Source organism: Macrosteles quadrilineatus, unplaced genomic scaffold (genome assembly GCF_028750875.1).
Source record: "Macrosteles quadrilineatus isolate MER2022 unplaced genomic scaffold, UCM_ALF_1.0 Scaffold_9__3_contigs__length_116548681, whole genome shotgun sequence".
Classification (NCBI taxonomy): Eukaryota; Metazoa; Arthropoda; class Insecta; order Hemiptera; family Cicadellidae; genus Macrosteles; species Macrosteles quadrilineatus.
The window spans coordinates 18,752,489-18,780,409 of NW_026542602.1; the positions used below are offsets into that span (position 1 = coordinate 18,752,489).

Below are 27,921 nucleotides of genomic sequence, written 5' to 3' on the forward strand. Positions count from 1 at the left end.
TTTGAATTCTACTCGGAATTCGATCTTTGAATTTCTACCCTTCCCGTGCGTGGTTGTTGTGTGTTCGCTGATCCCAACGATCCCAACCCAACCCTAACCCCAAACCAAATCAAGGTGGCCGTGCGTGGCTCAAATCAAAAATCAAAGACTCCACTCACTCACCTAGTTCTCTGTTGACTGTTCTGTTCTGTTCTCGTTCTCAGTTCAGTTCAGTTCGTTTTGTTGTGTGTCGTCGTCGTCGTCTCGCCCTCCAGCCAATCAATCAGCGTTTGGCGTTTGGCTACTGCTGGCTAGCTTTTGCCTTTGCGTTAGTTAACGTCATATTGATAATGTCAGCCCAAAGTGTGCAAGTGATGTTTTATCAGTGAAAACATATTGTGTGGTACTCAACAACAGACTTCAAATTAGTTCCCCCTTTAGGAAGTTTTATAAACTGTCTAGGTGTTATTTTGTAAATCAATCTGGCACTTGCGCTTTCTTATCGTCTGATTTGAAGTAGGACTAGCCTACATGACAACTGATCGCTTGTAGAAGGAGGACAAATTGAAGACATCAGTGTGTAATAAATATAGGCCTATTAATTTCCAAAGAAACATTATAACCAATCACCGCAGACAATCTTCGAGCTCTAAGCAGGCTAGGCATTTGAAGCCTAAGCCCTTAAAAACTAAATGATATCCCTCATCGGCCTTGGTGACCACCCTTCTGTGTCCATACATTGAATCATGTCAAAAAATAAATTAAACCTCACATTACCTCCGGGATCAGTTGATACAGTTAATGTTGTTTCACCTTCTGCAACAGTAGCTATTGATACCGAGTAAGTAGTTATCTTTGTATAGTAACAGACTAATAAAATTAAATTGTGTCCTGGTAATGGAATAAGGTTAACAGAATTTTTTGTCAAGTACGTAGTGTAGTGTCAGATATTGAGAATCAGTTAAAGCTAGGCCATTCAAGCCTAAGCCTGACGGACTTAGATGATTTCCCTCAGCGCCTATGGTGTCCACCCTCCTGTGATGATTTATTGAATCATGCCAAAAAATAAATTAAACCTGACATTACCTCCGGGATCGATTGAGCAAGTTGACGTTGTATCACCTTCTGCATCAGTTGCTATTGATATGGAGTAAGTAATATTGTTTCTGTTATAAAAACCATTATTCTGAGAGCCTAATTTTCCATTAATCCAGTGATGTTTAATTTCCGTTTTAGCTTAGCCTGTAACTGCTAAGTCTTACAATTTAGCCTACTGGTACAACAACTAACTGTCGACCTCAGTCTAAACTAACTTAACTTTGTCATTTACAGTCCCAGAGATTACAGTTTTAAACGTTAAACTCATTTTAGGTCATAAGTTTAGATTTACTACGGCTGCACTTTACTTTACGTCCTACACTCATTCGAATGAAACTATCGATTGTTTCATTCAATATATCGTTTGGTTAGTTAGGTTAGGTTAACCTTACCTAATTAACCAAACGATATAACTTATCGAACAATCGATATATCGATTGATATTTTCTTTCGAATGAGTGTAGGACGTAAAGAAAAGTGCAGCCTTTACCACTAATACTGAAACCCTACCCAGGCTGACGCTAACCTAAACCCCTGGTCTGTGAGACCCCATTAATGGACCCGCTTAGAAACACACAAACTGAGACCCCGCTTTAAAAAAACACTAACGCTGGGCTTTGAGATGGGCATGAGCAGACAACCCTGTCAAGGTCATGGCACCCAAGGAAAATGAACAAACAATAAGTTATATCAACAGGTAGGGGAGGAAAAGGGGGCAAGGTATTGGGGGAATTGAATCCCCCAAGTAAACAGTGTTGCCAACATGCGTTTATGAAAATTCCCGTGGGTCTGTCAGACCGGGGTTTTGGTATAAGTGTTAAGCACAGGTCAAGTGTTACTTTGTAAGTCAACTATAGGTCGGCCGCTTAGAAAACGACCTCCTCCAGCATTGGTTTAGCATTAGCGCGCAGGTAGTTTTCTAAGCGGCCGAACTATAGACTATTCTTTATGACAGAAGTTGTTAACTTAAATAAGCTTATGACAATAACATGGTTTAGTTATATTTTTTTTATGATAAGGAAAGTAAGTTTAGGTAAACTTAGGGTAAGTTTTATTATTTTTAAGGCTTAATAACATTTTTGTAACTTATGGGCTTGTTTATATTGATTCAGTTTTAAATGAGAAGTAAAAATTGTAGGACTTAGCTGGGCCTACATGCGATGGAGAAAATTTATAGATGTCAGCTAGGCATAGGCCTACTTACTAGTTCTCAGTAAGTTATTTTAAATTGAATTAATATAAACAAGTTAAGTTAACAGTATTTATTTTGTTTCTTTTGAAAGTGATTCCTTTTTTATTTCTGTCTTGGATTAGCCAGAACGCAGTGTATTCTAACCTAAACTTTTTATATTTTAGGAAGCAGAATAATGAACCAGTGTCAGCCGGTGCTAAAAGGTATCTCCAACACCTTTCAGTAGCTCACTGTGGCTAATTTATAATATCATTGTTGACCTTCATATCTCTTGGGTTCTTACATGTTGATCTGTTTTCCTTCATATTCTATGTAGGTTCAACAGAGCATACCATTTTGTGTCTAATCGATCATTGACCCCTAATAGTTCTTCTTTTAACCTTTTCTTTCCAATTTTTCCAATTAATTAAATAACTGGTTAATTCTTCTTATTCTTTGTGTACCGTAGATGTAGGCTTGCCCACATCTACGTTTGGCTAAGTTGACTTACTTAAGGTTAACATAAAATAAGGTTAGTAACCTTATTTTATGTCAATAAATCAATCCAGGAGGCAAATTATGTAGGTCAACTATAATTAGTTGGGGATTTTTTTATAAAATAGGCCTGCATCTTATTCTGGGTTTACTGTCATTCATTGTTTGGCCTAACATTTATATAAATTTTGATTAGGGTGACTTGAAATTAACTTAACTTAATGTCTGTTAGTTTGACTAATTATGAGATTTTTACCAAAAATACTTAACTTATAGGGCTTATTTAATTGGATGTTTATTTTTATGATTTAAAATTTCGTTGGCGTGTCTACTAAAGCGAGCTATAGGAACTAATGCCAATGAAGGGAACAAAAATTACTACCGTAAGCTAAGTAATTGGTTAGTTTGAGACCAATAGTCATTTAGGCCTAATTTGTATGATTAATTTTAGGTACCGGTAAGTGTCTTTCTAAATTTGATTTGCCACAAAAATCTGGAATGATTAGGTAGGTAGGGTGTCGTTTATTGAAAAACTTTAAAATTAGACAGCACTGCCTTTTTTTTAAATAAAATTCTCAATAAAAGATACTCTACCTAATCATTCCAGGTTTTTGGACCAAATTATATTCTTGATGTATTGTCGAGGCTCCTCATGCATTTTTTTCACTGTTAGGTATATTTTAGATAGACTACTAAACCTTTTTTGGTAACATGGCCTAACTTTAATAGCCGAGTTAATATTTCTTTTTAACTCTTTTAAGAAAAATAAATCTACTGTAAGTTACTTCATAACTATTCTTTCATAATATTAGTATCAAAATTAATACCCTTAAATTTTGTTCTGTGATATTAATAGGAGAGCTATATTGCTACCTTTAGAAATGCTCTCTCTTAAGGGTTGTTATAGCAACAAAACAACCTTTCTACTCCCCTCCCCTCTAAGAAAAAAAAAAAAAAAAAAAAAACACCTTCCAGCTTTATCAAGGAAACTCACAATCAAAACATCTCGGATATCTATGACATACATCAGTAACATAATTGGGTGCTTTCCTGTTAAAGGGAACATTCATTATTATCAATGATTTCTTTTAAATATAGGCCTATAGTTATTTTATTTTTATTCGATATATTGATATTAATAAATTGAAACTTATCAGCTGACAACTACGATAAATAAATATTGTTCAGTAGGCCTATCAAGAAAAACTTTATAAATTTTAATACTGTAGGCCTACGTTTGTACCATGACTTAGCTAATGCAATATGTAGGCCTATTGTCAATTTAAGCTCAATAAAATGGTTTAATTTGATTTGATCAACAAACAATAAAAAAAATATTATATTGAAATGAAATTGTTCTAAACTGACCTAACTAACCAAACTTGCTGTAAAATTTCAAAATTCCGTTCAATAGCCTATTCCCCATATGCCTTTCCTGTAATCAAACGGAATTTTGAAACGGTAACTTAGCCTATAGAAAGTTTGGTTAGTTATGAAGTTATGTTAGGTTGGTTTAGAATAGTTTCATTTCTTGATCCAATATATGGCTATTATTTTTACCTAAACAAGATTAGTTCCTATTCTCTAATACAAGCTATAACTCAATAACTCGGTTATTGAACCAAGTATAACTTTTAGTCATATTTGCTATGTCTGTTTGTCTGTAAATTTAAATGTGTTTGAAGATATTAAAACAGATGGAATATGGATCGTCAAAGAAAACAAAAATATCGATATATCGAAAAGAAATCATCGATAATAATGAATGTTCCCTTAACAGGAAAGTACCCTTACTTGTTTGTACGTCCTTTAAATTTTAAAACAAAACCACTACATCATAGCTCTGTAGGCCTACATGACTTTTGACTCATGTTACATAGAAGAAGAACTGCCCTGTCAACAAGTGATATGAACAAATTAGCCATGGCTTAGTGCACTGGAATGATCCTAGTGTCTATTCAAAGATCCGTATTGTATTAGCTGTCTCATTACCTGATCCGATGCTTTCTGTGCTCTGCTTCATTATAAAGTAGTTCATCCTAAACTCTTTGACCACAAATTCCGCCTTTTGTTCTCATCAGCACTCCAAGTTGTTAAACCCCGTTTTAAGTATTGGTACGGTAATCAATCGCTTAATCAAATGTACATTTGTAAAATATTAACATGTGTGATTTATGCTATACTAAAATCTCTCCATCATGAGGTGTAGTCTGTACCACCTTAATGAAATATTAGAAAATTGTGGTTGAGTTAACCACAAATTACAAACCTTGTAATTATATATGCTGTATAAATCAACAGGAACAAAAAACAAGCTGAAACCCTCAGACTAGTGTTATCCTAATGTTTTTAGGATGGTTGTAGTTGTGTAATAAAACACAAGTCAACAAGAGCTTTTGACACTTTTCCCTCTCTGTGAGAGTATTACTAATGGAAACAACTTGTTTGCTTGATGTTTGATCTTATTACATACCTATATATATTTTTTTAAAGCCATATAAAATTAATATAAAAGCCAGAATTTGGATTTTTATAGAATACTTTTTTAATCTTGTAGTTTACCGTAAATTAGATGCTAAGACATTTGTGTCTTCCAATATGAAAACAAAAATCTGGATAGGATTATGTTTGAATTAATTGCACCTAATTATCCACATCTTAGAATAAATTCTGATATTTTCACAAATCAAATAATAACTCAATATTTTTATCTGTAAGTAAAACAGAATGGTTTTGTATTCAATAATTTTAAACTTCCAACCTTCTACCACAGAAAACATACTACTATAACCCAGAATGCCAACCGCATGGTAAAAAGCATTAAGTACTTAGAGAGAGCTTTGCCTGTCAGTTCGTAGGCAGCGCCACCAGCGTTGCTATGCACTCAGCTGCCTACGCTGCCTACGAATTGACAGGCAAAGAAAGTACTTAACGCTTTTTACCATGCAGTTAGCATTCTGCGTTATAGTAGTATGTTTTCTGTGCTTCTACTTTCAACCGGTAATCATACTGTTATGTCATTTTTGAAGGATCTTATCTTCAAGACTATAGCCTATCTTTATTCTTATTTGTAAGAAATTTAAAAGAGCATTTTTGTTCAGGTGTACTTTTACATTTGTACGTACTTTTGCAATATACTCATGTTTTCTCTAATTTTTTACTTGTTAGAATTTAAAGTTCTGTGCATATCTTTTGACTATGTTCATCTATAATAAATTTTGCGACCTCTGACAGATAGCTTATGAAAATAAGCAGGATTAAAGAATATTTTAAATCTTCGCCTTGTTCAGAAATGTAAAACAAGCAGATTTCGTGGTCAAAGAGAATGATTGTAGAACTAATCATGGTTGTGCCATTCCAGATCATAAGTGTTAACCTGCCACCAATTCATTTGTCTACCTAGCTGTCTTGTCATAGTTGCTTCATAGCTCATTTCATGGTTCTGGGAATTATCAATTTTAACCATAATATCACACAGGGTTCCCAAAAATGTGGACTGCAAGTAAAATATGATTGTTTTTTCAAACCAAGTCATTACTGTAAAATTGACACTAAAGAAGTACGGTAAAGTTATAAGTGAAAATGAAGTGAAAACTTTCAGATGATGTGAAGCCTATCATGTTTCAAATTTAAAAGTTTTGTGTGGAAATCATTGCAAATAAATACTTCTGAGCAGTGTTTGTGGCTGGCATACCTACGTCAAATGATGAGGCAATGATAATAATTGATAATGACACTGCCAGAAATAAAACAAAAAAACAATACCGTACTTAAAAATCCCCAAAAATAATATCTAACATTTTCACTAGCTAAAGAAGTGATTATAAAATTTGTATGGGGAGCCATACACATACAAATTGTATACTGTGTGTGGTACTAAGTTATTGTATCGTCAGGGAGTGTAGCTTTAATCTCAACAGTTGTCCAGAAATTATATATCATACTGTGGCAGGTAGTAAAATAGGCTAATTTTATTATGACAATGTGAATGCTATTTATTTGGTTTGGTTGTAAAATGTCCCATAAGTTAGTTGTGAATGAAGCTTTGACTCGCTAAACTTGGGTTGGTTAAATTGAGGATGCAAAATACTAACCCCCCAAAAAACCACCCCCCCCCCCCCAGGTGAAATGTTTTGTCACGAAATCTGCCAACTAAGGCCCAACCAATAATGGGAGCCGTGTCCCCTACTGGAATACTACCCCCTTTAGCAAAATATTTCATACGTAATAATTATCATTGCAATTTTAATTTTAATTAGAGTAATTCCGCTTGATAAAAGAAAAGGTTTGTGGGGGATACCAAACAGAATTTTAAAATGTTACAGCAAGTTTAGTTAGTTACTTATGTTGGTTTAGGACATTTTGACAACAAAACTTGAGTGTCCGTGACTGAAAAACTATATTATGATATTATGAAACATCTGTAATTTTGTAAAATATTAGTGAATTTCCCTATAGGGTAGTAGCTATTACCGTAGGTGGCTCGGTAAGACCTAGGCCCGGGGCCGATTTACTTTTTCATTTTGATGTACCTAGGGGCCAAAAACACTATTCGTTGAAATTTTTATATATGTACTTATATAATTATATATATGTCCGAGAACGTGATAACGAGAAATTTTTGTCCGATTTTTATGAAATTTGGCTTGAAGGTGTATGGCGGAATGAACTTGAATGAGTTCTCGAACCAGCACAATCGGGCCATGGGAACAGTGTTTTTTCCCATTTTTGACCCTTAAAAACAAAAAATTTCTCAATTTCTCTCCAGACAATTTTGTAGAGCTTAAAAAACACATAATAAGGTATAGGGTATTATAAAGTGTTTTTGTACAATTATTAGGTTACGGAGATTATTCAAAAAATTGTAAACTTAAAATTTCCATGTTAGGTACTGTATTCTTTTAGAGAATAAGTAAACTCTTGTAGTTTGCTCCTTTTATGGATATATTTTGATCAAACGTGATAAATTTTCATTCATTCATTCATTTATTTATTTTATATTAAGCTATAATATTTTACTAATTAACACAATCTTTACCTTCCCTGTAGCAGCAAACCTAGGTACTCATTTAACCTAATGTTTTTTAATTTTAAATAATATTTAGGCTAAGTGAACATCAAATCAGGCAATTGGAAATTCGCTTAGTCTGCAGGTTTGCTGTGGCAGGGGATACTCCTTTTTAATACATACCAAAATTCATTCATTTTATAGTGTCTCTTTTATAGTTAAAATGTTAAAATTAAAATCAAGTGTTGATGGTGCCTATAATCACAGACAATAGACCCATTAATTGGTATATAGTCTGTGCTATAATCCACCACTTTGAAAAACAAAATAAAATAGGAGAAAAACTATTAGAAATTCTTAGTTTCAATATTGGGTTCCAAAAAATCTTGGCAAGATTAAAAAAACAGAGATAATTACTTCAGTAACAGATCTTGGTGAAAATGAGAATAATTTTATGGCGATGTTTCTACTACAATTCACATTAAGCCGAGTTTTCCTAGAAGCTGAAGAGAAGCGCGGAGTGGAGAAGCGGATAAACATGTCATTCCGCTCCACTTCTAGGAAAAAGTAACATTAAATTACCTAACACAAGAGGAGTCTGCGCTCCGCTTCCGCGCCTAGGAAAACCGGCTTTAAGGCCTAATTTTAAGGTTCAGTTGGATCAAATGATTTTTACTATTCTTCACTATATCCATATTTATGTAGGAAAAGGTATGTTATCAGAACTCTATGAACTATAAACCACATTTAAATAATCTGATAACGCCTGATAAATATCATATATCGGTAGATCAAGAAGCAATTGATTTGATAGTTTCATTATGTAGGTAAATAGCACATCACTCCTATTTAACTCAATCTTAATGTCGAAATGGGACTTATTCTCTCAAAGAAAAACTTATTAAAGCTACAAAAAAGGGAAAGCATCGAAAATCCCTTGAAAAATTTTTAGAATACAAAAATTATATGCTTGAATACTATTTGTATTTAACATGTTTTAATCAAGTACCAAACACCCATTTCTTTTAAACTAAGTTCTACTGTAGGCCTACTGGTTTGTTATCCATCCGTCCGTTAAATGATCCAATTAGGAAATGACTTGGCAGTAGAACATTGGTGCGAACGTTCAATTTTAACCAGCTTTATCAGAAACACATTTCCCTGTAATCTTTTTCAAAACAGTTTTTTTTACCTTATGTTTACTTTTCTTTTGTAGTGCATGGAAAATGTTAGATTTTTATTTTGTTTTGCTTCCAATTATTTTGGCTTGCTGTTGAACCTCCTAACAAAATCCATAAGGCAAAAATGTACACATTTGTTTGTAGTTTGTAGCTTAAAAATACCTCATCAAAATAACCCTCGTTGTCAAGTCTTGCTAGTTACATTTACTTAGTGTTGAGGGTATTATTCTGGTCAAAGTTGGTTTGTTTATTAATCAAGGTATTTGTAGTGTCTAACAAAAATGGAGGTTAAACAAACACTAACACAGTATATATATTAACCATAGTAGTGTTTAGCTCAATGTTTAAAATTATTAATAAATCTGTTCAAACAAACCTAATCCCAAGAATGAAATGTGCTTACACATTGAAACACACTGACAAAATGTTTGTTGTCCCCTTTGAACTATCTGGATTCAAGGCTTCATCTACATTAAATTTGTTAATTCCATTTCTGCGTATGCTTGGTTTTATATCGTGAACTAAAGGAAAAGATACTTCCATTTTTGACCTGAATAACATGAATTTTATATACTTGGTGGATTACAATTGGCCTATACCAAAGTAAATAATTTAATCATTGTTTTGGTTCAATGTACTTGGTTCTATGAGTTGTTACAAAATTTGTTGTCGACAACACAACCACAGTGAAAAAATTTAATTATGCTCAGAATCTGATGAAAGATGGCTAGTTAGAAATGTAATTATTACAAACACAAATTAATTCTTGTACCTAGTCAGACGCATTATATTGAAGAAAAGTTTTGTTAAGAGGTATGTTACAGAAAAGTATTGTTAACACGTTCGCTGCTGACGACTCCGATCGGCACAGTGTGCGTACGACTACAGTCGGAGTAACGGTGCAGTGTTATACAAGTTGGTCTATTGTGACCTCCGCATTTATCGGGGATCAACTAAACTATGTCAGCTATGTTGTGCTGGTCCTTTACTTTAACTTTGTAGTAAAATTTCCCGTAAAATCCCGTCTGGCAACGCTTTTTGTCCCATATTCAGGTATTCTCTCTCTCCGAGCAAGACCCCATCTGAGCCACATTACAAAGACACTGGCAACGGATCCAGGTAGTGATGCTGCCCCTATTTTTCTGGTTAAGTCAAAATTTTCCGTACTTTTGTCAAAAAATGTTTCTGTGATACTTTTAAATTTAACCACCTGAAAACCTTTAAAAATTGTATTATTAAGTCTTGAATCCAGGTACAAAAAACAAAATTATAAAATATTCATTGTAAATTTGTATTGAAATATTGGATTGAACGATTAGATTTGTTATTCACAGTTGTTCATTGATTTAAAAATATTTCCTAAAACCGTTGTTTTTCTCTTTAGCCTACTTGTTTTGAAATATTGTTGTCTTTAAAAGTTTTGTTTCAAACAACAGTAAACCAAAGCTTAATATTAGATGGAAGAAAAATAATAAAGGAATACCCTACCCTTGTTTTTGTTAAGGAAACATGTTACCAATTGTATAATACAGCTAGATCTTAAATACTGAAATTTTAACTATCAAATCTTTCTGAGTCGTTACACAAAGAAATTAATGAGGTGGATAGTCTTGTTGAAAAGTTAGACTCTATTGCTTGCATTATTTAATAACAAACAGATTCTGTACTACTGTGAACCCTTGACATTTAGCTGTTAAATGTGACATAGAAAGATCTACAACACGTGGTAAGTCACATAAAGCTTGGCTAGCAAAGTGACAAATGTTTTTTTCTTAAAAACAAACTTATTTTGTCCAGTCTTGAGTGCCATTATGCATTCATTTTAGCTGAATAAATTTAGGCTTATTCACAAATTATCTGCAGCCACTTGAAACTTATAACTCTGATACTATAATAATAATAAACTGGCACAAAAGTTTTACTCAAGAAAATAGACAGAGGTTTTAGAAAATTACAATAAAAATATATTCATTGCTGGAAGGGCTTTTTCATCGGTTCGGATAGTTTGAAATGAAAGTTTTATTGTATTAGTTAGTTTGTATTATACAATGGGTGCATATTTAAATGTAGAACAACTGTGAATGTGTGAGGAGGTTCAGCAGTGAGTGTCTAAGTTGTGTTGATTCTTGTCCGTAGATGGTCACCCCGTGGCAAGCCTCAGTTGAATCTGACGCCACGAAACACCGCCTTTAGTGAGTCCGTATCGGTCAAGCCACCACCAATAAATAGGTTAGGAACAACACAACTCAATCATTCGTTTTAAGACTCATTGTCGTATTGTTGTGGATATTAATGAGGCATATAGATGAATTTTATAGTTTTACTGTTGTAAAGTTACATGTTAACATTCCTTAAAAAAACAACAAAGCAGGGAGTGTATAAGTGAGTCCCCTAAACATTACACAGTTACATAGATAGACATTCTCTTTAAATGTTGTAGGTTTTAAATCAGGCCCTATGCAACAATATTTTTCTTTTCCAATATTTTGTTATTTTAAATAAATTGGAAATGTAAAATATTGATCTACAAATTCTATTTGTATATTTATTTATTTCAAGGACAACATTTCATAAAATTGTTAACCATTAGTCTTCTGAAGATGTGTTGGTTAACGTAAGGTAATTACAATATACAAAATATAGAAACAAAAAAGTAAATATTTTGATGCAATTCTTTTCAGACTTGAGTCAAAAACATAAGCTTTGGGATCTATTAGACATATTTTTTGCCATTATAAGCAGGCAAGGAAAAAAGAAAAATTGTTGTCCATAGGGTATTTACATTTAATTTGTTTTATATGATTATACATTTTTTGTTTGCAGCAAAAAGAGCTCATCTACTTATAAATTACACATTTATTACATCCTTGAAAATTACCACTCGCATAATGAAATTTGAGCAGCAAGCAGATGCAAAAATGGGAAAGTTATAAGTGTATATAAGGCAGAATGCTCTATAATGTTAGGCCTAGCTTAGGCAATCTTGTAGAATAGAAAAGGAACTAGCACTGGATATTAGACAGTCAATTTGTATTGGTTTTTTATTCAATAACTTCTTGATCAGCATTGTACGAGTTTAAATTTACAGAAAGCAAATAAAAGAAACGTCTTATAACACTTAAAACATATATTTACGCTTAGGCCTATACTCACAAGATGGTAAATACAGTATACAAAAAAGATGGTAAGTGGTGATCGATTTCGATTGGACACTCCAATCATCATCAGACCCAATAATAGGCAAATGACAAGAATCTTGAATGGCGTCCCTACTTATACCCTATAAAATCTAATCTATAAAATCAATTGTAACGATTGTGATAGCTTCTACATTGGACAGACTGAGCTTCGTTAACTGCTTCAAAAACCACATATCTGCGTGGAGGAACAACAAACCGGAAAGATCAAATGTCGCACAACACCTGTTACAAAATGGCCACTCAATAGAAAAAATGGAGGATAGTCTATGTATTTTACAGAATTGTAAAAAAGGATATGTAATGAATGCTTGGGAAGAATTGTATATTTATAAGGAAAATGTAAAAATAGAAATAAGTTGATTAATGAACAAGTAAATTTCGATTCCAGTTGTACTTATAAAAATGTATGGGCCGGTGCTTCCGGTAGTCAATAGGGTATAAGTAGGGACGCCATTGAAGATTCTTGTCATTCGCCTATTGGGTCTGATATTGGAGTGTCCAATCGAAATCGATCACCACTTAGGCCTACTATCTTTTTTTTATATTTACCGTCTTGTGAGTAACAGTATAAGCGTAAATATATGTTTTAAGTGTTATAAGACGTTCCTTTTATTTACTTTCCGTTATTTAATCATTAACAGTTCAATTCAATTCACTTAACCTAGGTGTTATACTTTGATCATCATAAAGCAAAGCCTTAGGTATTATGTTTATATATCTTCTACTTCAGGACTGGTTGTCTATTATTTTTATAATAATTGTAGTTTACCCGTAACGCTGGTTTTTGTTCCTTTTATTGTTTCCTGAAAATAAGAGTGAAAAACAAGTTATATGTTTAAAAATATCTCAACTCGAGGATGTGATAGCCACAGTTTGATAAGATATTTCCTTACTGACAGAAATTGTATGCTAAAACAACTGTTGGTTGCGACTAAAAACAACATTTGACTTTTTTTATGTTTAGTTTGTAGGCTTTGTTATTTACTAATTTAAAATTGATTTTTTTATAATAGTAAACGTAACAGTAGTGTGGTAAGGAAATAAGCTCTTATTGAGTAGGTCTCATGGTAATATATTACTATTTAAAACCAAGCCTATATAATGTATGACCACATCAAATCACTTGAATTTCAAAACAAATTGAGCTAAAATTGTTTTGTGCTAAAATGTTTTCTCACAAATAAAACAATGTCTTTCTTTATTCAATCGGGAATATGAAGTGTCTGTTACTAAAATTGTTTCAGGAGTTGACATGCTGTTTAAACAATTGTAAAGGTAAACAACTTCTGAAGAACGTAAGATTATCATAATTGAATTTCAGGGAATCATTCTGGAATCACCAAAACTGCTGCTCCAGAGAAGTGCGGGTGCAAACAAAGGAAAGAATGTCTTCCTCTTGAAAAACTTGAGGCTTATACATTGCATGTGCAAATTGTACATTTATTTTGCAAGAAAATGTATTCCAGCATTTAAAGATCAGTTCCTATATTCCTTGAGGCAAGGCCACACTAAAAAACAGGCCGTAATGCTCGTCAAGCATGACGTCACGATAGAAGACGGCAATGACATAGGTATTTATTTATTTTCCAAGGAAAGATTAAAACAAGCAGCTGATCACAAACGGCAAACATTATGTCATTAAAATATTTGGTTTTACAATACCTTTATCAGTTCCAAAAGTAACCTTCGTCAACGTGTGTTACATGTTTCGGCGAGCTGCCATTGTCAAACACTTCAATACAGGAAGATGTAGATCCGCTTGAATAGCTTCGTTCTCACAACACATTACACGACATACAACATTTACACACGACACGTACAACATAAAAATAAAAATAAATACTTATAGTTTGATAGGCCTATCATGAATATGCAACATTGCCGGTACACGAGCGGGAACAGACAATGACAATGGCAGCTCGCCGAAACATGTAACACACGTTGACGAAGGTTACTTTTGGAACTGATAAAGGTATTGTAAAACCATATATTTTATATATTACAGTTCCGGGGCTACAACAATGAATTTTAATTATGTCATTGCCGTCTTCTATCGCGACGTCATGCTTGACGAGCATTACGGCCTATTTTTTGTAGTGTGGCCTTGCTTGAGCGGTGTTAGGAGAGAATCCATTATGTATAATCTTATTCTTTCTGAATAAATAGTTCTACCTTTCCTCCAAATCAACTCAACTTATTAGTCATATACATAAAGTATTCATCTTTTTACGATTATGAATGGAGTCTTTGAAATTTGTAAAATCACTGAAAATAGTTTTAATAATATTTTTTTTTACATTTAAAGCACAATACAAATAATACAAGTTTTAACAGCCATATTTACATTTTTCTTCCTTATTATAAATTTTGAGTTTGTTTAAACATGTTAGTTTACTTTCTTTTTTCAACTTGAAGTAAATATTATTCAACCAAACTCCTTTATCTGTTACACGAAACAGTTTTAAAAGTCGGTTAAAGTTTTGAAAATGGTTTTTTTTAAACTAAGTTCAGTTGTTGGTCTAACAAGCCTTTCCAGAGCTGCATCTGTGGAGTTCTCATGTGGAATGTTGAGTGGCTAACATGTACAGGCACAGTTCTCTCTGTGGCAAATCAAGCATCGAGATACTCCAGGAGCGACTAGAGGAGCTGGGGATGGACGATACACAGAGGAAGAGGATGGAGTTCTTCCTCTGTCAGAAGGAGAAGATCGGAGAGTTGACGGACGACGACCTGGAGAAGCTGGGGGAGTTGGGTGCCGGCAACGGAGGAGTAGTGATGAAAGTGCGGCACATACCTAGCGGACTCATAATGGCTAGGAAAGTGAGTAGACTCTCATTGTAACAGTTAGTGCCACATTTCTGAAAGAGCTGAACATGTAGATGGCAATGCGGGAAATGGAAAAAGTATTCACTCTTTAACTTCTTTCTATTAACATCTGATGTTTTGGCTTTTCCTAGTTTAGGCAAGGGTCCGGGTTTACAGGTTTTGAATGAGAGCAGTCTGTTATGAGTTTTGTTTGGAAAGGGATAGAGTTTGTACAGTTCAACTAGAGTCCAGAGGCTTAAAAGCAACCAAGATACTTAAGAAAACACAAAATATTAATTTCATCTTAGTGTAGGATTTCTACAGAGTGATTCCCTGTCACTCTACAAAAATGTGGAGAGACAATTTGAGAGCCAAGTAGTGAATAATATATATTAAGATTTTGTTTTGAACATATTTATAAAGGCAAGTTGTAGATTGAGAGTAGTCTACTGTATAGTGGAGTGCCTAAACATAAAACCCGCACAATTGTCGATAACCATAGCTGCTATCTTAAGATTAGGAACATACAGATAAAACTTAACTCTAGAAAATGTGAAGTATTTTCTGCATCAGAATATTTCTGTATCAGAATATATCGTACATAATAATGAAATTAAAGTATTTATTGTTGTATGACAATTACATGCATTACAATTTTAAGTTAATCAAATATAACATAAGTGTATGAATGAAATTTACAATGTATGCTGCAGTGTATCAACATCGAAATCCATGATCTTTGGAGACAGATACGATATTTATTTTTTATGATAGCCAACTAGTTTGTTATAGCCTCACCTTGTTCTGTTGCTGTAGTTAATTCATCTGGAGGTAAAGCCAGCAATCAAAAAACAGATCATCCGAGAGCTGAAAGTGCTTCACGAGTGCAATTTCGCTCACATAGTAGGATTTTATGGAGCATTTTACAGGTATTTAGGCCTATCACTTTATAAATCTTGTTATGAATTTCGGTATAGCAAGCCTATATCATGTAAATTTACAATCTACATCTTGAAAACAATAGCTCAGCTGAAAAATAATTTGATAGAATAAGCCATCATTGATGAGAAATATCAAACAAATTATTTGTAGTACTGAATTTACTAACAAAACTCCGATGATGTACGTTATAAGAAATATTTTATTCATTGAATGATCAACCATATTTTGTAACTAAAGCAATAGGCATTGTTTTTACACTTATTTATTACTCATTAAACAATGCTATATGCTAAAAATTGTTATTATTTCACTCTATTCATCACAGTTAGGTGAATCAACTTAAGCCTTTAAAGCAACCGTCAATTTCAACGGATTTCACCTATAGGTTATAATATCGGTAGGATAATTTGTACATGTACGATGTTACGCTATGTACTAGGAGTGGGCATTATTGGACTGGCTCTGCACCACTGTTTGTAGGCGATCACTGACGCTACAAATACTGATGAATTCTGAAGTAGTCGTATGATTATAGAGTTTTGAATTTAAACTCTTTTAATTCAATTTTGTACGTGATTGCCCTTTGGGAGCTTAACCAGGAAAGAAGCAGCACCACCTTAGAATATCTGTTTTGTATTGGTTCTATGAGGATGGGAATTGTATTTTCGATTCTCTAAAAATGTTAATCGATTTAGTAAGAAATAACCAACTAGCTTGCAACTGGTGATGCCCACACTAAACATTGTTAGTGGTGGGTAATATTTGTGTAATCTTGAGATATTGTAGATTTTGTAACAACATAAATACAATTTTACTTCCAGTTTTTAAACCGTTTACCACACCCATAACACTGTTGTAGTGATGGAGAAATCAGTATCTGTATGGAATACATGGACGGAGGTTCACTAGATCTAATATTGAAGAAAGCTGGACGAATTCCTGAGAATATTTTGGGGACTATTACATCGGCGGTAAGTAATTTGTTAAGATAATTTATAGCATGTAATTTTGTAGTAAGGACAAAATGTTTGGAGAATCCCTTTTCTCAATTGTAATAAAAGAGATTATTAGCCTTCTTTTTACTACCCACCAGACCAAATGTGGACGTTTTGTGATTTTTTTGTATGTGAAGTGGTTGCCCAATGCTCAAAATTGTCCAACAAGTACTATTGACGTATATTATTACAATGCAGACAGGGTGTTTAATAATATTTATAATTTACAATTTGTAAACAAATGATATTTCTCCCTTTAGGTGTTGAAAGGCCTCAGCTACTTGAGGGACAAGCATGCGATCATGCACAGAGATGTCAAACCTAGCAACATTCTGGTCAACAGCGCTGGCGAGATTAAAATTTGTGATTTTGGTGTTTCGGGTCAACTTATCGACTCGATGGCCAACAGTTTTGTAGGAACACGGTCGTACATGTCGGTAAGTTGGTTCAACGTTGAGTATTGAACTATGATCTAACCTTAGGAATGAATCTTATGTAGCTGTATTCGTTATTTTAACTAAAATTTTAAAATGTTGAATATAATATTAAGTGTTATTACCATTATACTTCAATACAGTGATGCACATCTAGATGTGTATTTTAAGCTGAATATGAATACAAGGTTAGTTTAAAATGGAGTGAGATGATCTGTGTAGCTTTGTTACTGACTAGAACAGTGTTTTTTCAGCCATTATGTATTTTTTAGCCCAATGATCAAGGACACCTGGGTCCAGTTTCGAACCATCAAAAAGCTACTTACTTTTCTCATGATTTAACCAGCAACCTTTTGATTTTTAGGCGATAACTATATAACACCTCAGCTACATAGCCAATAAATACAATTATTACCCTTGATATCTATTGTCCTCTGCAAAGCCAATGCTTTTTGCCATAGTGAATGAAAATTCTGGTTACATTAAATGGATTTTGCTATCCAAAACAAAATACAACTCACAATCAAACTTTCTTAACGCTAGTTTTTAAATAAGTTTTGTATTGCTCAGCCCAGGTTTGAGTGGTTTTCAATAAGATTTTTTCAATATCTATGTTCTGATTTTGAATAAATGTTATTAAATGGTGTTATAGAACGATTGTTTTGTGTTCACAGCCAGAGAGACTACAAGGCACACACTACTCAGTACAGAGTGACATCTGGTCTCTAGGACTGTCTCTGGTAGAGATGGCCATTGGCATGTATCCCATTCCTCCTCCGGACGCCAAGACTCTGGCGGCCATCTTTGGACCTAACAGCAACAGAGAGGGTGACCCTTCGTCACAAGGTAAGGCTGTTATTGCTATCATTCAACTATTTTTGGAGATTGTTATGAACTTTGTTGTGCTTTAGTCATTGTACCAATTACTATAGTTATAGAAATCATTGTGCTCTGATGAATACAACAGTTTGATGATAAAACAGTGTTGAAACACATCGTCATTGTCTCCCCCGGTCACGGCATAAGTCTGAGTACCCCTGCGGTAACAGAAACATTATAATTTTCTTCCCCAATTGCTAAAAGATTCTGTGTAGACATCATCATAACCTCCAGTCATTGCATCAGAATTGAGAATAGACACATCCTTTGTGAAAATGTTGAAATATATTTTAAATTGAAATTTAAAGTTACTGAAGTTGCTATCCTTAACCTTTTAGCATACATTTATTTGCTTGAAGATTAATGTAGCCTAAATTTTTTTTTAGAAATAAAAACCTATTGAAATAGTTCAACATAAGGTGTAACATTTATTGACCTCAATTTCCTTGGCAATAGGGGTGTGCGAAGCAGGAAAAAATGTTCAATTCAAAGCAATGATTCAATTAAAAAATTTTCCATTTGAATCGATGCAACTTGATTCAAAGCAATGAATTTTTTTTTCCGTACTTGTCATTGGAGTGAAATAACAATAGGCTAATTAAAATTTACCACATTTGTGTAATGCAAATTTTTGTTGATGTGGTATTAGGCCTATTCATACATATGACATATATGAATCTTAGGTGAACAAATATTTATTTTCAATCATATTGGAAGAACATGTATTGCTGGAAATGTCATTGAGCTGCTTTACTTGCCTATTTCATAATTTTTACTTGCAGAATCATATTATTAAGCATGTTACCTATTTCTATAATATTGATTTTACAAATAAAGATATGTTTTGGTGTAAAAAAAACATTTGCAAGATTTATACTGAAACTTTCAATAATTAGTTTACATTGATAAATAAAATGAGAGGATAGAATCAGACCTACAAACCACAAGGTATACATAGCAGACCTACAAAAATACCAAATTTATCAGTCTAAGACATTAAACATACTAGTTAAGTATCAAGTAACAATTTTTCAGACTTGTATTCTCACACTGCTTACACTTAAGAAAACTTCTCATCATTTGCAATGTCAAAACAAAAAAATTATAAAACAATTAAAGCAATATTTACAAGCAAAGAATTAACTAAATAAGAACGCCTTCGCAAAGGAAACGCAACAACAACACGCTCCTGTATTGCAGGTATTGCATTGACTTTCTGCAGGCGTTTTTCGTATATGAATCGAATCGTTTTTGATCACCACTGAATAAAATCGTGACTCAATGCATTGAATCAAATTTAATCTGAATTTTTGATGTATCAACACCCCTACTTGGCAATAAACTATCTCTTAAAATAGTTAAACCAGAAAAATTACTTACAGACTGTACATGGATGACAGTAAAATCACAATACATTCTGTTAATGCAGCTCTAGTATTGGTGGAAATGTGCAATTGTGATTGTATTGATTAGTGATCGACGGTTGGCAGCCCTGCGCTGGGAGAGAGAACTCGTGGTTCATGTCGTGTGCTATTTAATTAGTGATTAACTGTATTTATTGAACCATTTCGCAGTATTTTCATGGAGGTTTAAGTTATATTTCAATATCTGATTAACTGGAAACTGGTTTCATAGTCGTTTGTGCGTGGTATCAGCAGTAATTGGTGATAACCCGACCGGTGCGGTTCGTGTACGACCAACGTGGTTTGCCTCGCCAGTCTCATCAGGACGGTAACGGACGTGAGTGATTATCGAGTTACTTATATTACATCATAGTGCCTTTAGTGAATAGATGACCGAAAAAACTATCAAGCAATTTTTTACCCCTCAAAGTGACAGGAAGCGTCAAAGATCGTATTCGTCACCCGAGACTGCGGCGGTTTGTGCGATGCCTGTGTCAAGTGAAAAGGTAGGCGACTGGACTCGCGCCGAACTCATGGACGGCTTAGGCCAACTATTAGACAGTAAGTTGACTGTGTTTGAAGCGAAATTAGAGTCTAAACTAGCTACTAAGGAGGACTTTTCAGATCTTTGTGCTAGAATTAATGTGCTTGAGGAAAGTAATAACAAACTTAAAGAAGAGGTTAGTAAACTGCGAGCACAGGAAAAAGCAACTGCGATGAAATTAGTGGATTTAGAAGCCCGGTCTAGGCGTAATAATTTAATTTTTAAAGGACTTAAGGGTGTAGCCCAAACTAAGGACTACAAACATTTAGTGAAACAGTTCTGCATGGACGTGTTAGGTAGTGGCGACAACATATGGATAAATCGAGCACACCCTCTGGGCAAAGACAAAAACGCAATAATCGCGCATATCCCCGACGATGCGGGCATAGACTATATAATGAGCCGGTTATATTACCTTAAAGGTACAGGATGTGTGATCCATAGGGACTACCCGCGGGAGGTGAGAGAGAAGCGATCGCATCTTGTGGCAGTGCGTAAAGAGGTAGAGCGGTTGTGTGGATGGCGCCGTATGCCGTTAGTTTTTGACCATCTCACAATAGGAAAGACGAGGTTTACGTGGGAAGAAGGCAGATTAAGAGCTGGTCAAGATGACGGTGGTCAGGTTCTTTCTACTATGCTAAAACGAGACTTTAGTGAATTCCTGGATGAACTCAAACAGAAAGGACCGCCAGGACCGGGCGGAGACCGACCGCCGACACCCCAGGCTGCAGCTTCGGATCCAGGGTCGTACGCAGAGGCAGCGGCGAGGGGAGTCCAGAGGACGGAGAACGACTCCATCAACAACGAGGACGTCCACAACGGCTAGGAGATCACCGCCAATCCCCGGACACGACAACATGGAGAGGACCGGATAAACAGCATGAGTATAGAACTGAAAATTTTAGTTTATAATGTTTGCGGCCTAAAGGACAAGATTAGTGATGGCCATTTTGTTAGTTTACTTAATAATTATGATATTGTAATTTTACTAGAAACATTTATTTTAGAAAAGGATAAAGATTTAATTGTAAATAGCTTTGCAGGATTTATTGTACATTTTAATTTTGCAGTAAGGTCGTCCCATTTTGGAAGAGGCAGTGGGGGGTCGCTCTGTTTAGTTAATTTAAAATCTAAGCTACTAAGTAAAATTGAAGTGTTGGAAATCGAAAACTATAAGATTTTTAAGATTAAAGATAGTAACAGTATTGAGGATGGTTGTATCAGGCTTCTCCCAGTTTATCTAAATTTTGGGAACTGGGATAGTGAATTTGAGAAACTCACAACTTTTTTGTACAATAATGATTTTAAAAACTTAATATTGTTAGGGGATTTAAACGGGAGAATTGGAAGAGAACAAAGCCTGCCAAATGAAGTAATCCCGGAGGCAATAAAGAATGTTAATTTTGAGAGGTATTCAAAGGACTTAATAACAAATCAGAAAGGTCGTAAAGTACTAGAATTAATGGATAATTTGGGTCTAATAGTATTAAATGGGAGGACTTACGGAGATAAAAATGGGGAGTTTACTTTCGTGGGTCATATGGGAAGCTCTGTCATAGATTTGGTGGGAGTGTCAATCAATTGTTTGCATGCTGTCAAAGATTTAAATGTGTTAAGTTTTGTAGGATCTGACCACCTTCCTGTTGACCTTAGTTTAGAGATAACAGCTCCTAGAGCCGAGGATGAGATTGAGGACAGGGAGGAGAGTAATAAGATATTTTTGCTTCCTAGATTAAAGTGGGTAGATAATGATAAGGAGAGGTATTGTAAAGTAATTGGCGAGAAACTATTAAGTGTGCAATTAGGAGACGACGCACAAAGGAATGTCGATTCAATTATAGGCTGCATCACTGAATCAGCGCGAACTAAACAAGTTGTACCCAAGAACAAATGTCTTATCAGTAAAAAGGCTTGGTTCGATAAGGAGTGTCAGTCAGCTCGTAGGCGCTCATTCAAACTCTTGAATAAGTTTCGGAAAACTAATTTAGATTTAGATAAAGTAAAATACTTGGAGGTGATCAAATTATTTAAAGCACTTTGTAAAAAAAAGAAAAAATCTTACTACAATCAAATTATAGATAATGTGTCTCAAGTAACGAACAGTAAGCAGTTTTGGAGTGCAATAAATTCTTTCAAATGTAAAATTCCAAACCAAATTGGTAAAATTGCGACACAGGATTGGACGAAGCATTTTAAGAGTTTATTAAATCCACCCTTGTTAGTATCTACTGTTTCGTATGCACAGCCAGTAGTTTGTGACGAATACCTCGATGCAAATATTTCACTAGATGAATTAAAAGCTGTGTTGTTAAGGGTAAAAAATGGCAAAGCACCTGGCATTGACAGGGTGCCATATGAGTTTTTTAAAAACGCACCGGATGCATTACTTAATAGTCTTATTTATATTTATAATAGTATTTTTGAGAGTGGCAATGTCCCACAAACTTTCAAGGAGTCTATTATTTTTCCTTTACATAAAAAAGGCAACATTAATGACGTCAAAAATTATAGAGGGTTGTCCTTTATCAACTGTGTAGCTAAGATTTTTATAAACATTTTAGATTCAAGGTTAAGTAATTGGGCTAGTGATAGGCAGTTAATAAGTGAGTTTCAGGCGGGATTTAGGAGAGGTTATTCAACCATCGACAATATCTTTAACCTAAATGCGATTGTGCGCCTAAGGCTGGCAAGGACCGGAGGTAAGCTATATGCTTTCTTTGTTGACTTCTCGGCAGCATTCGATACTATTGATAGGAAGTCGCTACTGTTTAAGTTATCCTGTATAGGTGTTTCAACAAAATTTTTAAATATTTTTAAGAACTATTATGATGGTACTAGAGCGGGTGTGTGGTGTGGAGACAGTGTGACAGCAAATTTTGAAACTTCGACAGGTCTTAGGCAAGGATGTTCTGCGAGTCCTTTAATGTTCACTTTATTTATTAATGATCTGCCTGAGGCACTTGGTGGCGGCTGTAATTTTGGAGGGACTAGGATAAACATTCTTTTATATGCAGACGACGTCGTGTTGTTAGCGCCTACGTCCACCTGCTTACAACTTATGATAAGAAATTTAGAAACTTACTGTGAAACATGGAATTTGAGAGTTAATCTTGAAAAATCAAAAATAATTGTTTTCAGAAATGGGGGTAGATTGGCCTCGTCAGATAAATGGTGGTTCAATGGGAAACGTGTAGAAGTAGTAAACAGCTATAAATACCTCGGAGTGTTATTCACAGCGACGTTATCTTGGCAATCACATTTTAAAGATAAAGCGAGGCAAGCAAAATTAGCAATTAACTCGGTGTGGAATAACTTAATCAATAATAAATCTGTGCCTTTATCATCTAAAATTATGTGTTTTAATTCCGTCATAAAATCAATTGTTAGTTATGGGGCTCAGGTATGGGGTTGCTTCGAATCTGAATTCCTAGAATCCGTTCAAAAATTGTTTTTAAAGAGACTCTTCCGATTGCCTTATAACACGCCAAACTATGTGATTTATTTAGAAAGTGGATTTAAAAAATTGTTTTTTTATAATATGATTACGAATTTAAATTACCTATTAAAAGTACTACATTTCCCCGATAATAGACTTCCTTTGATTCTAGCCAAACAAATTATAAACCATAACTTAGATTGGTGCAGACAGTGGAAGATGCTAGGTGAGAAGGTAGGGGTTGATGTAGATTTTGGATCAGAGGCGGTAAAATCGAGATGTCTGACGGTGGTGGAAAAGCTGAGTGACGTATGGATAGGAGAGTGTATAGGGCGCGCACGCACGTCCATTCACCACAGTCAGCTGATCAGCCTCGACCTTGGCCTTGAACTTGGCGATAGAAGCTACCTTACTGATAACGCCGATGTCAGCTTCGTTTCCTGGATAATTAAGGCTAGGGCAGAGCTGCTCTATTTGAATGGTAAACCTTGGTCAACGGGAAATAAGTTCTGTTCTCTTTGTAATATGGGTGAAATTGAAACCACATTTCATTTCATCGCTATTTGTCCAATTTTAAGTAATCTTAGATTAACATTTTTACACAATAGAGTCCTTTCTGAACGGGATTATATTAGTTTTTTAAATGGCAGGGATTGGCGAGCGTTAGTAAATTATTTAAAAAACGCCTGGCAATACAGGTGGATTTTAATACAAGAATTTAACAATTGAGGAAAAAATATCATAAAAAATTTAAATATAGTACTCTTCCAAACTTCTAAAAAAAAAAAAAAAAAAAAAAAACCGATATAACTAGAGAAACTGGTTGGATTGTATTATATTTCTTAACTTTAAAATAATGGCCATAATTGTTAGTTTAAGGAAAGATTTATAATTTTATTTTAAGAAATCCAATAATTGTTTTGATTTAGTTTTAGACGTGCCAACCCGGCAGACGACCGAAAGGTCATTGCTGTAGCGCGTAGGCACGTCCCCTGCGTGGGACGAATTATTGTGCACTGGGTATTTTGGAAATAAAGCGCTTTTTCTTTCTTTCTTTCTTTCTTTCTTTCTAGTGATCGACATACCATGTATTCACACAGCAAAGCTGCAGTGTTACGCTTCACTGGAAACTCAGCCTGTAGAAGTAAGGATGACAAAATCAAATAATTTATTGAACTAGGAACTGTTTAATTTTGTTAGTGTCAGAATGTCTTAGTCTATGTAATTTGTTTCAGCAAATGGAAACGGGCCCCGCCCCATGGCCATTTTTGAGTTGTTGGACTACATTGTCAATGAACCTCCTCCCAAGCTGCCTTCAGGGATTTTCTCTGACGAGTTCAAAGACTTTGTAGATCGGTGTTTGAAGAAAAACCCTGCGGAGCGGGCAGATCTTAAAACCTTAATGGTAAGTTTTTTTAGTATAGATTTTGCTAGGTTTATGTCTAATTAGTGATAGGGGGATTTACAGCAGAGCAAATAAAAAAAAAACAAGGATTTACAGGGTGTCTGGAGACCGGGAAACCCGTAAAAAGCGAAGATTATTATGACGCCTGGCACTAGAGGTTAACTGTAAGAAAGGACCATGAGGACCTAAGTTCGCCTCAATAAAGAAGGATTTTCATTTCATTTCATTTCACTATGCAAGAATTTTACAGAAATTCTGTAATTATGGCAGTAATGTGCGAGAATTTTTCTGCGATAGATTTTTTTATTTGAAATGTTCAACATTTATTGAGGGTTAAACAGAGTGTAAAATTTTTCTCCAACAGGAAAAATTTATTAGGGTAAAAAGCTCTAAATCAGCATCTTACGAAGACGACAGGCTACGAAAGCCATTTTATCGAAGCTGTCCAGCCCAGGACTAGGATTCAGGCTACTACGTCAGAGCTCGGTTTCTGAACGACGACGACGCAACGGGTGAATACAACAAATCTAAACTCTATGTCTAGTAACATCTGTGGTCTAATGTCTCGGCTGTCTGCTACGCTCATCTAGATTGACAAATAACTCAGACAAGCAATTTTATTTTTAAGTTCTTATTGTTTAGGGATGTTCAATACTTCTGGGATTTAGAGGTAATTTTAAATATATTATATGTTAATAACCAAAACAATAATGTGTGATTTGTATTTTATTTTGTCAATGTATCTAAACTTATTTGGAAGTTGGAAGTGACAAAACGTCAAAGCGATTTAAACATACTATTTACATAATTTCACAGTTTCATCCGTTGATAAAAGATGTTGTGTCTATTCTTAATTAAAATCAATTTTGTATGTCTAGTGTATGAATGTAATGTAATAATTGTTCATTAATTCTACACTCTATGAAGTATTTTGAGGCTTTTTGCCGGTGGTGTGATAACGTACAGAAGGCCTAATATCGCTTGAACTGCAGCGTTTGTCCAGACTGTGTGCGTTCAATATATACCGTATGTCCAATATGAGAAGGGTGAATATCGTGTGTCACTTAAAGCACTACACTCTCCTTTGGCGTAATAGAACAGAAGGTCGAGAATCGCTCGACAAGATAGTGAAAGAGAGTGAGAGTAGGTTTTGTTTTCTGATTAGGACGTCATTAAGGCCTAACTGTTGTACAATTGTACAAAACACAAAATGTTGGTTATTTTTTTCAGTGAAAATGACAAGAATTTCAAATATCCTACTTTCTTAGTGTAGACCATATTTAATCATTGTGATTTTAATAAATAAATAAATTTGTGACGTCCATCAAAATGGTGCAACAAATCACCAGCTCACCCCTAACCCATAATTCTGTGCAAATCTCCCTACTCCCAAGTGCTTTGTAATATTATTGATGATTCATTCAATTCCAATAACCAATCTAACATGCCTAAATACCTTTTTACCCTTGCCACTGGCCCTTGAAAATTCTTTAACCTTCATGTACAAACAGTGTTGTTTATGTCATTAAAATGGTATTTTACTGATTTCTCATATCTTACAAGAATTTTTCTCGTACTGAACAGGTTATAATGATAAACAAAATGTTTAAATTGTTATAACTAACTTAACTATCCATTAAGGCTGGCAAAAAGGTGGTATTGCTTAACAGCTTTACAGTGTAATTTTCTGTGGAATATGTTATTACATCAACGAGGAAATTGCATGTTGTTAATATGTAATTCAAATACCAGCATTGATTAAATTAAAGTTTACCGCGTCATGATCTGTTGAGGGTGTGCACCCTTTTTGTTTGTATTGCATATCAAATAAAATATTCAATTTGATTAACTTTTGCTAAATTTACCCTAAAAAAATGCCTCGGGAATAGTGGAAGGAAATTTGCGTGAATTTGGCCGAGCCCATTTGCTGGACACCCTCATTTAAATCGCATTAAAATAAAAGGCGTTTTAAAATGAATGAGGCTCCTCATAAATTTAATGCTCTTATTAATCTTGGATTGGTTTCAATAAAGCACCCAGGTGTTAATTGAGCTATCGCTTTGTAGTCAAATGTAAACCCCTAAAAAGCTTGATCTTGGTTTCTAAAAATTAGCTACAATAGATAGATAAAATAACTTGTTCCTTGAATGGGAAATTCACTGAAAGAGATTATTGTTTGTTTTGGCAATCAAAATTTAGTTTTATGAATGTTAAATTGAGTTGAGAGCAGTTCAATGACCATTTTCACCTCCCGCCTTTAAACTTGCCCCTGCTTTTACCATATACACATTTATTTACTGCCTCTCTTTAATAGGTTACAGTATAATGTTTTGTTAGAACATGTTGTAATTGTCACAGTGTCTCACAGGTTTACTCTTGTTTGTACAGAACCACGAATGGATAAGACGAGCTGAAAGTGATGACAACGACATTGCTGGTTGGGTGTGCAAAACAATGGGTTTGACTCCTACCACTCCCACGCGTACCAACCCTCCTTCTTGAATCACTACAGCTTAGACTTCTCAGTTGGACCCCAACCTGGCATTATAAACCTAAATATTTCATTTTGAAAACTTACTAGAGTAATTCAACGGACAAGTCATTAATAATTTCTTCTAATCTTAGATCACTTGATGTGACGTTTTGTTAATGAGTAAACATGTTCCAAAATATAATTCTGCAAAGGAAAACATGTTGAAAAATGTTCAAACCTCTAAGTGATAGAATGAATATTGTGTCACAAATGAAGAATACCTAAAAGTGTACTGAAGCATAAATCTATTTTTGATTGCCCTTTAAAACCTGTTAGTAGGCTATTCTGTTTCATACACTAGCCATAAAGATATATTTGATATACAGACTCTTATAAAGTAAAATTATATTGGAAAGTAAGGTAAAATATAAAAAAGTTTTATTATTGTGCCTTCAAAAGAGTTATAATTTGAT

The 27,921-nt window shown here is 34.4% G+C and overlaps 1 protein-coding gene across 10 annotated transcripts; it reads left to right on the forward strand.

Annotated features, from left to right (window-relative positions):
• The first annotated feature begins 279 nt into the window (after positions 1-279).
• Positions 280-27,665, forward strand: LOC129002106 (dual specificity mitogen-activated protein kinase kinase dSOR1-like). Of its 10 annotated transcripts, none has more exons than XM_054429670.1 (10): positions 280-1,129; positions 2,434-2,472; positions 11,069-11,161; positions 14,721-14,952; positions 15,754-15,866; positions 16,739-16,850; positions 17,135-17,311; positions 17,983-18,154; positions 24,806-24,975; positions 27,364-27,665. In XM_054429670.1, the coding sequence occupies exons 1-10, from the start codon at positions 1,035-1,037 to the stop codon at positions 27,475-27,477; spliced, it is 1,317 nt and encodes a 438-aa protein (XP_054285645.1). In that variant the 5' UTR covers positions 280-1,034; the 3' UTR covers positions 27,478-27,665. The 10 variants fall into 10 exon arrangements, with proteins under 10 accessions (XP_054285645.1, XP_054285644.1, XP_054285646.1 ...); XM_054429669.1 differs by having other exon boundaries at positions 280-820; XM_054429671.1 differs by having other exon boundaries at positions 280-820; positions 14,727-14,952.
• The last annotated feature ends 256 nt before the right edge of the window (positions 27,666-27,921 follow it).

What these genes read in the sequence shown, in the direction of transcription:
- LOC129002106 (XM_054429670.1), top strand. Translation starts at nt 1,035, where the DNA reads ATGCCAAAAAATAAATTAAACCTGACATTACCTCCGGGATCGATTGAG. An exon ending in GTGTCAGCCGGTGCTAAAAG is followed by an intron (nt 2,473 to 11,068) that starts GTATCTCCAACA and finishes TCTTGTCCGTAG; the next exon opens with ATGGTCACCCCGTGGCAAGC. An exon ending in GACTCATAATGGCTAGGAAA is followed by an intron (nt 14,953 to 15,753) that starts GTGAGTAGACTC and finishes CTGTTGCTGTAG; the next exon opens with TTAATTCATCTGGAGGTAAA.